Raw genomic sequence first — 12,956 nt, 5'->3', positions numbered from 1 at the left:
CGCACATGTTTCCTTGAAATCTTGGGGGCTTTTGCACTGGGTTACAGTGAAACATGTCTAAGACGACATATCAATTATCAAGGGACCTTCAAAGTATGGTCTCTGATATCAGGTGGTCTCCTTATCCAGGGTCATTAGACTGGAAATAGCATCCTTTGATCCTGGTTTCAGTGCTTTTCTTGGACAGGTAAATGTTGAGTCACCTCCACCATTACGCTGCGCTCTTTAGCCGACTAGACCCTCCTGCACACAACCATCACCACTGCGAGGACACTTCCGTAGACGATATTGATAATTCCTTCAGACAGCTGTTTCGCTAATATATACATGTACATGTAGCTCATCAGTGAAGTTAGATGTTGAATAGAAATATAGACCAAACTGCTATTACATGTAGATCTACAATGTGTACATATGGGTTTCCACATACAAAACTGGCATAGCTGTTGCGATAACGCGGACAGGTGGTCACCTTTCCCGAGTGGTCGCATTGACAGGTTTTACTGCACCTCTAATCTCTGTGCGCAGTTGTGCCTTTTCGGTATAACGAAAAGGTGATGTTCCTTTGCTAGGATTACTAGCCATTCACACTTGCCACGTGATCGTTGCCACGGTTTGACCCAATCAGAGCGGTCACAGGCTGGGCATGAACCTCTGATCAGCTTGTGAGCTTCAGGAGGGATGACCTGAATCAACAAAAGATGAAACTTCACCTTGGTCGACATGAAACTTCAGAACTGAGAGCCGAGAGCGCACGGAGCTGGAACTTCAGGAGCTGGAACTTCAGGACCTGAAACTGTGTGAGCTGAAACTTCACAACGAAACTTCAGAACGAAATTTCAGCCGTACCGTGCGCGCGGTCGAGGACTTGCCGAGAGCGCACGGAGCCTACTTCAGAACGAAACTTCAGCCGTGCGCTCGACGGCTTGCCCGAGAGCGCACGGACGTGGAACTTCAGCTTGTGAGTTTCTGCCATTGTTGTGCAACGAATGCCATAAAGGACTTGAGAACTTGGGCAGGCAGGCACTCGGTGTTTCTAGTTGATGTATTTCAAGTTCGATTTATGTAGATTAGTGCAGTACAGTGGCTTTGTTTGCGCTGCTAGCATGCTGCGGGTGCGCTTGCACGTGCACGTTCTGCTGAGGAGATCGTTGTGGCTTTCGCTTGTGCTGTCCTGCGTGGGTGGCAGTGTGAAATACAACCAGACATGGATGTCAGGGCAGGTATCGTTGATTCCGGCCCTCGAGCGGCCCGCGGCCTTCGGCCTTGGGCCGCTCTCGGGCCTGAATCAACGTTCTGACATGTCACATGACAATCGACATGGCAACAGCGAATCCTAGCGCGACTTGCCGTGCTTTGAATCAGCCACTGAAGACCTGTGAGCGCTTGCAGGTCTCCGATTTTCCAATCGGAGCACGCCCAGGCGCTAGGCGTGCTCCGATTCAGCCATCAGAGGCCGCTTTTTTTTTTTGCTGTAGTCACTGCGAAGAAGAGAAGCTGAACTGACCTGGTTTTTAGCTGACTAGACCGCCCTTGTTTTATCTCTGTGTTGTGACTGTGTACATTAGTCATTATGTAACATGTCTGAAGTACTAAACTGGCGACTAGTTGTGTTCCTTGTCTGGTCTAGTGTGCGTGCCTTGAGTAGGTACTAGGTATGTGTGAAGTACTACATGTAGTAGTACTAGTAGTACGAAGTAGTTCGTGCAATGCATGTCAGAAATGGTATCAAAGCATTCGTACTCGGACTCAAGTGCTAGAATCGGAGCCCTCCGCGCTAGCGCGCGTCGGGCTCCGATTCCGCACTTTCGTCCTCGTACTCATGCTCGATTCCATACATACTGCCCTGACATCCATGTCTGATTCTATACTTCATCAATATCCGATTTTTGTGGCAACGTGTGGAGGTCGACCGGAGACTGTGTGGTATAGACTACTACACTGTACATGTAGTATGGTGATGTACAATGTAAACACAACATGTACATGTACATAGCATGGTCAAACCATAATAAATAAAGTGGCTGGGGCTGGTCGCAACGAGATCAACACAGTCATAACAGCGACTGTGTCTGTGGCTGTGTGCGGCACAAGCATCAGCAATAGGCCTTGGCGGATAATGCCGGCAGAAAAATTGGCAGAATTCGGTACTTTTTCTGGTACGTTTAATGCATGTTTGGTATGTGGATAAAAAAATGGAGCAGAATTCGAGGAATTGCCCGCCATAAGGTTTGTATGGTTCTGCCAATTTCACTGCTTTTCGAGCAGAATCTGCCACCTTTTCGAGCATTATCCGCCAAGGCCTAATCAGCAATCATGGTAATAGCCCTGCCTACAATGTAACATGTAATGAGCGATTTAGAGTAAACATCATTTGGCACGTCCGCGAAAGTGTCCCTTAGGAAGTTAGGGCCTGTCCAGACTAGGTAGAAAACCACGTAAACACGCCGTAAACATGCTTGTTCCCAAGGTGAGTGACGAAAAATGGCCGATAACGGGGAACGTGGGATTCACGCGGAACGTGAGTCGAGGACCCCTGTACAAAGCACGTTTCTCATCTACGTGCCGTTTTCGCAGTGTTTGTTGGGAGAGTCGATCGGTGGAGGTTTCGGATCGCATTTTTTCTTGCTGTTTCCAGCTGCTGCAGCTTGTTTTTGCTTTGCCGTTTTCATAATGCCACACGTCCGTTTCAGCTACGACTCTGAGGCGACATTGATACAGTCGTGGCTGGACATGCAGAGAAATCCTGGGGTCTGGAGAAGAGGAAGGTGTTGTAGAGAGAGAGAGAGAGAGAGAGAGAGAGAGAGATAATTCACTGACGAGCGAGTATTTGAAACTGTTTGGATAGGAAGTAGAACCCTGTTCAGTTGTGATGAACGAAATAATAATTGACGACCTGAAGGCCAAAGCCAGCGACTTTTACTGGAAATACACGGCGGCCACAACCATTAGTTCATCAAGCGATGCTATAGCGGGCCTCGACCGTGACGCCGCGCTGCCGCGAGAGTGTGGCCAAATTTCCGTACCTGGAACAGAGTTCAGCTTCATCAGGGTGATGTTCCTTGCGCTCGGCGTCAGTCCTGCCATCGCTGGGCCGCCACTCGTTTTTGTAGCTAGCTGGGTAGGTCTAGACCAAGCCAGGGAGTGCTTGCCTGGTCTACAACACGCTACAAGTACAACTACAAGTCACTTGTGTGTCTGCCAGTAGTGCTAGTGCATCCACGGACAAAAATGAACAGGTACACGTAGTGGTACAGGTACTAGGTGACAGAGCGAAGTGTGGACAGCGCACCGCGTGTACTTCACGTACTCGGAAACGGCACGCCGTTTTTATTACCTAGTGTGGACAGGCCCTTACACGTTACGTTACAAGCTTGTCTGCGGAATTATTTCGGAATCGGCTAATCAGAATAGATGCCCACGCATTGTGCATGATTGTGCACATGATAGATCTACAGTCATGATGGAAAGTACCGGTATACATCATGTACAGCTGTACTGTATAGTGAGTGCGTTCGATTACACACTTGAATCGATTCATGAATCCATTCGCATGCATTCAAGTCGTTCGATTTCATGTCATGAGCCCTGGAATCGATTCGGAATCCATTCCCTCTTATTCACATGGGGTGATGTGAATAGCGCGAATCGATTCATGAATCGATTCGTGAATCGATTCGCGCGTGTAATCGAACGCACTCAGTGAGTGCGTTCGATTATGCCCCAGAATCGATTCATGAATCGATTCGCGCATCACCCCATGTGAATACTAGTAGGGTGAATGCCCGAATCGATTCCAGGGCTCATGACATGAACATCGAACGACTTGAATGCATGCGAATGGATTCATGAATCGATTCACGTGCATAATCGAACGCAGCCAGTATTAATTAAAGTTTTGAACGGAATCGAAAGAGATTATTAATTTTGTCGTAAATCGTAAAAAAAATCGTAAATAGCGCTGCACTGCAGCAGGAACTCCTCAACCGGCAGCGAATACGTGTGGGCAGCTGACCCCATGCATGGCGATAATGGCCCAGCACTGGGCCAGCAGACTTCGTCACATCCGCACATGTGCATCCGCACCATGTATGTGCATTATGTACGAGTGCTGGCAACTGAAATCCGACACCCTGAGCGGTGCGCTCACATCGCAAAGAATGTGAACCCACCGCTCAGGGGGTCGGATTTCAGTTGCCAGCACTGTTATCTACATGTATGTGCATGTAATGGACCAGCGCTCGGTGGTGTGCTGGGGTGCGCTTGCTGGGCGCGAGGAGAGCTCAAAAGAGCTGCCCAGCTCCCTAAAACTAAAAGCAAAGGTCGGATATCTACCCGCCTTTACCCAGATTGGCCAGAATCTGGAAGAAGTCCCTGACCTGACCTGAAGACGAGTAGAAACTGAGACTAGGCCGATAAATAAAAGTTTTAGAACAAGGCCTGGGTCTGCAGAAGTGGATTTCAAGCCGAACGATTCCTCCTGCATATACAGCTTAGATCTACAGCAGCCACCGGCACTGGAGGCAACCTGGCTCGTTCGCGAGAAGCATGCCGCGACCTCCAGCCGTTGGGTGTTTCTTTTAGTTGCAGAAAGCTCTAGAGCGGACAGGCCCAGGACGACGTGAACGCATGATCATCACACCTGCTTGGACTGAGTGGGAGCCACGGTACTGCAAGCACAAGCGTTACGCCCGATTGCACGACTACCGGATTGGTTTGTCAGGGAACTAACTTATCAAGACAGTTTAGTTCAGCCGAGGGAAGTGCCGACTCGTCGTCGTTACGAGTGCTCAGGCGGCGCGCGCGCTGTCCCACTCAGATTTGAGTCGCGGCTTTTGACTAGAGATCGTCTGCAAAGTGCAGTGCTACAGATTGATCGCAGAGCCAGGACTGGCAGTACAGGATAAGTGACAAGTCACTGAGGAGATCGCTCGCGATCAAACCTATAATTATACTCAGCCGGTCACACTGACGGCGTGATTTCAGGTTGATGCGAATTCAAGTTTTAGTGAGAAAAAAAGAAGAATGTGCGGCTTCCCATTTGGTGTTCTCGCTTCCCTTGTGGGATTGGCTGTGCTGCTGCGTAATGCGCCGGCCCAAGGAAGGTTGCTAGCAACCCTAGAGAAAAGGGTCATGCTGGGCCTTCACAATAGTCTAAGCCGAGGAAATGTCAATCCCAAGCCATGCGAGCCCCTGCGCCCTCTGCAGTGGGATGATACGCTGGCAAGAGTGGCTAATCAGTACGCCAGAAGGTGTATCGTTCAGCACAATCCAAGAAGGACCACGGAATACAACAGGCTGAGTGGAAAAACCTACCACAGCGTGGGTGAGAATTTCTTTGTGGATCCGAGACTGGATGAAGCAAGTGCCGTAATCTGGTCACACGGTTCATGGCACAGGGAAATCTCACAGTACGACTATGCAACAAATAGGTGCAAGCAGCACACTTGTGGTCATTACACTCAGATGGTATGGAGTGCAACTACTTCCATTGGATGTGCTACTCATATCTGCAACAGGCGGGGCTCGACAAACTGGCCATTGCCGAGCAGGGACAAGCTACGGATGACATTCTGCAACTACGGGCCGGGAGGTAATTACCAAGGACAGCGGCCATACATGGCGTGCCCACCGACTACGCCCGCCAGGCCGCCAGCTGGACTGGCTACAGCGGCTGGACCTGCTACAACGGCTGGACCTGCTACAGCGGCTGGACCGGCTACAGCACCCCCGTCGGCTGTCGTCCGAGCGGGCATTGCGTCAACCGTCCAGTCTCAGATCGTGCAGCTTCACAATACTATACGGCAACATGCATCACCACAGGCATGCCCTGCTCTAGGCAGTGTTGCCTGGGACGATGATCTTGCCAATGTGGCGCAGAGGTTTGCCCGCCTGTGCAAGTTCAAGTCCAATCATCACAGACGAAGGCTGGTCAACACTCGCAAAGACGTTACGCCGTATTTCGAGTACGTCGGTGAAAATGTATACCATAGTGCAACCGTTCCCGCCAATCTGAGCACTCCCCTCACGGCCGTTGCGGCCTGGGAGCGCGAGGCTTTGCACTACACGCTTGACACCGGCGCATGCGCTGGGGGTGGGACGTGCGGGAACTACACGAACATCGTTCAGAGAACGGTGACGGGCATAGGTTGCGGCTTTGCCGTGTGCCGTGCCCAGGGGTCCCGCAAGTACCCATTTGATGCAGGCCGGCACCCACAAGCTGCCCTGCAGTTCTGTTACTACGGCAGCAGAAGTCCTGAAGTCAACGTCTCCAGACCGTACCAGACATGTGCACGAACAACAGCAGCTGCCATACAGACCACCACTCCGACCACCACCCCAACCACCACACCAACTACCACACCGACCACCACACCAACTACCACACCAACTACCACACCAACTACCACTCCAACTACCACACCGACCACAACACCAACTACCACACCAACCACCACTCCAACCAAAACACCAACCACCACTCCTACCACAACACCAACTACCACACCAACCACCACACCAACCACCACACCGACCACCACACCAACCACCACCCCAACCACCACACCAACCACCACCCCAACCACCACACCAACCACCACACCAACTACCACACCGACCACCACGCCAACCACCACACCAACCACCACACCAACCACCACACCAACCACTACCCCAACCACCACACCGACCACCACACCAACCACCACACCGACCACCACACCAACCACCACACCAACCACCACCCCAACCACCACACCAACCACTTCCCCAACCACCACACCGACCACCACACCAACCACCACACCAACTACCACACCGACTACCGCACCAACCACCACACCAACCACCACACCAACTACCACACCAACTACCACACCAACCACCACACCAACTACCTTACTTCCCACTTTGCTGCACACGGCACTGGCCTCCATTCCGTCGTCAACCATGGACAACCCCCTGGTAACCAGCAATGCACCTGGCGTTACCATGCCAATAACTTCTACAAAGCAGGCCTCGCCTCCCTACCCGGTGGCAACCGATTTTGAAAGTCCGCCACAACGCACCAATGCATCCGTGACTTCACTGCAGCTCACCCATTCAACGGCCGCCTCTTCTGATAATACTAATAGGACAACGTTGCAAGCGCCATCGGACCAGATGCCGTCCGGCTTCTTCATCATACTGTACTCGCACAGCTCCGGAGGCAGCAGCCGGAGCACTGACAGACCGGGTGCTGGCATGCCGTGGCTCATTGCCGTTGTTGCAATACGCCTCGTGGGACTCGTCTTGTTGCCGTAGATACGCAACGCTTCGCGATACCGGCGTGCTGTCGGCCGCTCAGTCATTATATCGACTCAGCCGTCCCACCCATTCTTCATGTATCTATAGCTGCATGTACATGTACATGTACCTGCATAACGATGACATTGCACACACACACGTTGTGCGACGTGTTAGTCAGGTTGTCATGGATACGCATTGATAGCACTCCGCAGCATTATACTACTAGGATCTGGCCCGTAGGCTGTAGCCATGGATACACAACGGTGGCAGCACGCCGGGTAGGAATCGGTCCGTTGCCGGTCACAGTTGCAGTAATGTCGAATACTATTGATTGTGATACGCCGCGCCGAATCAGCACGTTGCCATAGATACACATTGATTGTAATACGCCGCGGCTCGTAGGATGCGGCCCACTGGCATCATGTTAGATGCATAATATGGTGTCTTTAGCTCTCGTCTATTATATTTTGAAAGTGTACCTTTGCCTTTTGGCCAATGTACAAACGGCTACTGTATCCTGCAGACCAGCCCTCTCGTGTCATATTTGCCGGGCCTGCACGCATAGCTAGAACAATGTCTTCCTCTATTTAGTTCTGAAGAGGCTCAGTGAAGCAGCAGATTCCTCTTCCATACAGAGTGGGATTAGGGCATCATAATATTGCGAAGCGCTATCAAGTTCTGCAGGCCTGATCATTCACTACAAAATAATTATATAATTATATACAAAGAGAGAATACATTACCCATGGATACGAGTTGTACATTAGTACTTGTAACTTGTAATGCATTTTATTTTTTATACTTGTATATTTTTTATTATTATTAATTTTTTTTATCACATTGCACATACATACGGAAGATTTATATTGCACAAGTCGCCAATGAAGCGTTTTTAAACTGAGGAAGATCGACATTGACATACCGTCACAGCCAGGAACCACACAGCGAACTGTTCAGAACCTAGTCATTGTGCTGCCTCCTCTTGTTCGTGTTCTTATTTCCTTTTCTGCTGGTCGAAGCTTTGCTGGTCGCATTAATTTTCTAACAAGCGCACTGCCATACTGTATCATGGCGTTCACCAGCTCCGCTTGCGTCAATTCCTTCCCACAAGACGACCCCAGGGGCGTAGCACACGGTACGGTCACTGCGGTGTTGACCCTACCACTTTCTGCCCCAGGTACCCCGTGAATCAATAAAATGCACTGGTTCGGGCTCTAAAATTCCAAAATGTTGGGCTCAGCCGTCCCTCCCCCATGAGTAAATCGTACTTCAGATGGCTGACCGCACCACACTAAAATACCTTCCCACGCCCCTGCATGGGACCCTGTTGATAATGAAAGGAGATACCATACACCACGCAATGTTTGGGTCACTAAATTTTCACGATTTCTCAGAACCAGCGAGTTTACGATGGCAAATTTTCGCGGAGCACTGCCATACACATACACCCACTGTTGAAGTTTGATTTCACGACGTGTTATGCTCTTGTCACAAAATAGAGAACGAGCGGTCTTTGCATGTAACGATCGTCTCCATCGCATTTTCCATCGACCGGGGCCCCCCTGCCTGGGTGGTGCAATGCACTTGCTATGCCGACCAGGCCACAACTCTAACCCGGGCCAACATCACCACGCGCAAACAGAAACGGCCCACCGTTCACCAGCTGTATCAGTGACAGAGGAGAGAGTTCAAAGGTTCTGCTCGTCAAGCGCGGCCAGGCTATAGAATCACTGAACAAGCCGCCAACATGTGCATTAACAACAGCAGCAGAAGAATGGTGTGAGAGAGAAAACAATGCAATGTGCCAGTGCACGCTGGAATGAGTTTAATAGACCAGAGTGCATATAATTTTTTTTTTATAGACACGTATTTTGTTAAAAACCAAGGCTAGCCACAATGACGTCAGTAAAGCCATGATCATGAGACATCTCAGGTAGCACGGTGGAGAAAGGTCGCAGTTTGGTAAGAGGTCGTACGAAGAAAAAAAAACTAACAAGAAACAAGCATTACAATAGTCAACAAGTGTAACAATAGTACCGTATTTTCCGGAGTATAGTGCGCACCTTTGTATAACGCGCACCCCCAATCTTCATTGGGGGTGCGCACTTCAATCTTCATTGAAGTACATGCATTTCACATTCGGAGCATAGTGCGCACCTGCGATTTAGGGCCTAAACTAGCACATCTAAAGTGCGCACTATACTCTGGAAAATACGGTATGCCAGTGCAGCAGTAGTATACTAGTATAACAATTGCACGTTGATCCAAGTAACAAATATAATGGACAAGTTAACTAACAATAACAAGTCAAAGAATAATTATGTTGTCTGCTCGTTGCCCCGACGATGCCTGACCAACCAGGCGATAGTCAGGCACGTGCACGTGCGCGCACGACTCACGCTCAAGAAATCAAGCGCTGACGTATGGATTTATCAGTCACAAAAAGCTAGTGCGGAGGGAGGGGGGGGGGGGGTGGCGGCTAGGGAAAGCAATAAGAGCGCAAGGAGCAGCTACATGCTAGTACTGGCGCACGGTCCCGGGGGGAGATGTGGTTTCTTCAGGCACCGTCCCCTCGAACCCCTATACAAACCTGTCTCAGCTCGTCCGGTATGGCTTGGCCGCTTCCGTGATGTTCCTCTGGGAGCCGTAGTAACAGGTGAACAGTTTCACGTTAGTGGGGTTGCCAGTGCCGTTGGTACGACACACAGCAGCACCGCAGCCCACATGCGTCACCTTTCTCCGAACAATGTTCTTGTAATTCCCGCACGTCTTACCAGCTGCACACTTGTTAGTCTTGGTCGTGTAGCTGTGAGCTTCACGAATCCAGCTGCCGAGAATTGATAGCAATGGATACCTCCATAAATTTGTAACGTGATTGTTCTCACCAACATACTGGTATCGTTGTCCGCTTCGCTTTTCAGTGTTGACCTCACTCTTTCTGGCGCTATTCGACTTGAACTCACTATTCGACCCGAACTTGCACTTCTTCGTGTAGACCTGGGCAACTTTAGCTAGCGTATCATCCCAGGCAAGGTCAGCAGGGGGTTTGCCGCTGGATGTATCCTTTCGCCCTCTCCGGCAGAAGTTGTGAAAACGTAACAGTCGGTCCTTGACAAGAGCACTGATTCCAAAGCTGACAAGTCGTTGGGGAGTGGAGGCTGGTGCTTTAGGACTCGGTGCTCTGGGACTCGGTGCTCTGGGACTTGGTGCTCTGGGACTCGGCGCTCTGGGACTCGGTGCTCTGGGACTCGGTGCGCATTTCTGGTACGGCTGAGCAGTGTTGTTGACTGTGGCATCCTTAGAGCCATAGTAGCAAATTAGCAAGGTTGCTTGGGGGTGCTGGGCTGCGCTAAACGGGAACTTCTTCGAGCTCTGGTGACTGCACACGGCAACACCACAGCCCACGCTCGTCACCGCGGCCTGGACCATATTCGTGTAGTTCCGGCACGTCTCTCCTCGTACGCATCTGTTTTTGCCAAACTTGTAGGACCGCGCTTCCTCGGCCCACAGTGAAGCTAGTTGTATTGCAGCCAAAGCAGTGTTTGCGCTGAAGTGCAAGTTTTCGCCGACATATCCGAATGGCGGCTGTGCTCTCTTTTTTCTTTGACCGTTGACTAGCGTCTGTCTGTTTCGATTAGACTTGAACTTGCACAAGTTGGCAAACCTCTGCGATACTTTGGCCAGATCATCGTCCCAGGTGACATTGGCTAGAGGAGTGCATGCCTGTGGTGATGCGTGTTTCCTGACGTAGTTGTGGTAGAACACGATCGCCGACCGTTCCGATTCGCTGATGCCGGAGCTGGACGGTCTAGCTGGTTGAGCTGGTCGAGATGGTCTGGCTGCTGTGGCTGGTCTGGGTGGTGGTGGTGGTGGTGGTGTGGGGGCGGCCGGTCGTGAGCACAGGTATGGCCGCTGTCCGATGTAATTACCTGCCGGACCGTAGTTGCAGAATGTCATCCGTAACCTGTGCCTGCTCGGGTATGGCCAGTTTGTCGAGCTCTGCTTGCTGCATACATTAGTAGCACAGCCAACGGAAGTCGTCGCATTCCACACCAACTGAGTGTAATGGAGACAAGAGTGCTGCGGCGTGCACTGATTCCTTGCATAGTCGTATTTTGATTTTTCATCGCTCCATGACTTGTATGAACGGATTACGACCTTTGCATCATCCAGTGTCGAATCTACATAGAAATTCTCACCCACTCCGTGGTAGTTTCTTCCACTCAGCCTGTTGTACTCAGTGGTTCTGCTCGGATTGTGCCGAAAGACGCACTTACTGGCGTACTGATTAGCCACTCTTGCCAACGTATCATCCCACTGCAGAGGGCGCAGGGGCTCGCATGGCTTGGGATTGACATTTCCTCGGCTTAGATTGTGAAGGCCCAGCATGGCCCTTTTCTCTTGGGTTGTGAACAACCTTCCTTGGGCCGGCGCATTGCACAGCAGCACAGCCAATCCCACGAGGGACACGAGAACACAAAAAGGGAAGCTGCCCATTCTCGCCGTGCCAATGTCGACACCGGCTGACGATGACTGTTCACAGGTGGAGGCGAATGAGCCGCCTCAATTACTCCTGTGCTCCGCTACGCTCTTGAATCGATATTAGCACATCCGATTGCGAGAGAGATTGCTCACGAACTGCCCTCGACGTTGACATCTACTTCTGCCTTCTAGCTTCTGCTGTCTACCCAGCTCTGGTCTAACCTCCGCTCTGCCATAACTAACTTGTTTCTACCGCATTGGCATTGCCTGAAGCCGGAGTCGTTTGCAGCTTCATGGCATGCGCTCTACTACCGAATCGTACCCCATGGCCCAGGATATCTCAAGAGCGACTTTACGGGGTCAACGGCTAGAAAAAGGAGCTCGTCAGCACTTATTTTGGACTCTGTGAGCTCCTCGAACGGTGCATTGTTCCGAGAGTTCATAACCCCTTGGACTAACGTTCTTTTGTGTACATAGGTGAAGCCTATAAGGTGAACCGTGCTAGCTCATGTAGAGTGTACGTGGCCGGTTTTGGGAGTTCGATCTTTTCTGCATACGGAAATTGCTGACTGGCGTTTTGTACTGTTTCTCTCGAGGTGCCCGTACATTGGCCAAGCCACATTGTAGCAGGCTAGGCTACTTTTGTAGACAGTCCAATTATTATTTTATTCCCTTCCCCAGATATTGAGCCTAATATGTACCGGATGGTGTACCCAGTGCCAGTGTGCTGACAGTGCTCAACACCGCGGAGGCAGAGCGTAATACAGAACAGAACAACCATGTTGCCTGATGATTGCGAGAGCATGAAACTTCAAGTCGCACCAAACAAGCCTTGATTGTCCTTGTTGTTCTGTTCTGAGCCTAATATGTATAAAGGTGTAAAAAGTAAACGGGCACATGGGTACAACCTACGACAAAGTAACTGTCCACCAATGTAACAAGGTACTGGCGACGGGCAGTCAGAAAGTGCGCAAACTCTGCACAAAACACTGACATATTACTGAGACATTCAACGGCTTGACACCTACAATAGGCTACATGTACATGATTATAACCTAACACTGGTTAAAAACCAGTATTAGATAAACCTTGTTATAGTTCACGCAATTGTTAGATTGACAGCATGAAACAAGGCGGAGGACATAAGGCCACTGTTTCCGAACACAGTGTCCTCCACCTTGTGCC

General features: G+C 50.6%; 2 protein-coding genes across 2 annotated transcripts; one reads left to right on the top strand and one right to left on the bottom strand.

The window, feature by feature from the left end:
- Nucleotides 1-4,360: 4,360 nt before the first annotated feature.
- LOC135826051 (mucin-5AC-like) lies at nt 4,361-8,370 on the top strand. The gene has a single exon (XM_065338692.1). It carries the CDS (start codon nt 5,026-5,028, stop codon nt 7,303-7,305), a length of 2,280 nt encoding a protein of 759 aa, XP_065194764.1. The 5' UTR covers nt 4,361-5,025; the 3' UTR covers nt 7,306-8,370.
- A 607-nt stretch (nt 8,371-8,977) lies between these two features.
- Nucleotides 8,978-12,014, bottom strand: LOC135825791 (uncharacterized). The gene has a single exon (XM_065338414.1). The coding sequence runs from the start codon at nt 11,784-11,786 to the stop codon at nt 9,885-9,887; it is 1,902 nt and encodes a 633-aa protein (XP_065194486.1). The 5' UTR covers nt 11,787-12,014; the 3' UTR covers nt 8,978-9,884.
- Nucleotides 12,015-12,956: the final 942 nt, after the last annotated feature.

The sequence above is a fragment of the Sycon ciliatum genome, chromosome 10, assembly GCF_964019385.1.
Source record: "Sycon ciliatum chromosome 10, ocSycCili1.1, whole genome shotgun sequence".
Taxonomy (NCBI): Eukaryota; Metazoa; Porifera; class Calcarea; order Leucosolenida; family Sycettidae; genus Sycon; species Sycon ciliatum.
This window is presented reverse-complemented; position numbering and strand designations above follow the sequence as displayed.

Bases quoted from the DNA above. Each gene is read 5' to 3' on its own strand.
- LOC135826051 (XM_065338692.1), top strand. From the start codon at position 5,026: ATGTGCGGCTTCCCATTTGGTGTTCTCGCTTCCCTTGTGGGATTGGCT.
- LOC135825791 (XM_065338414.1), bottom strand. From the start codon at position 11,786: ATGGGCAGCTTCCCTTTTTGTGTTCTCGTGTCCCTCGTGGGATTGGCT.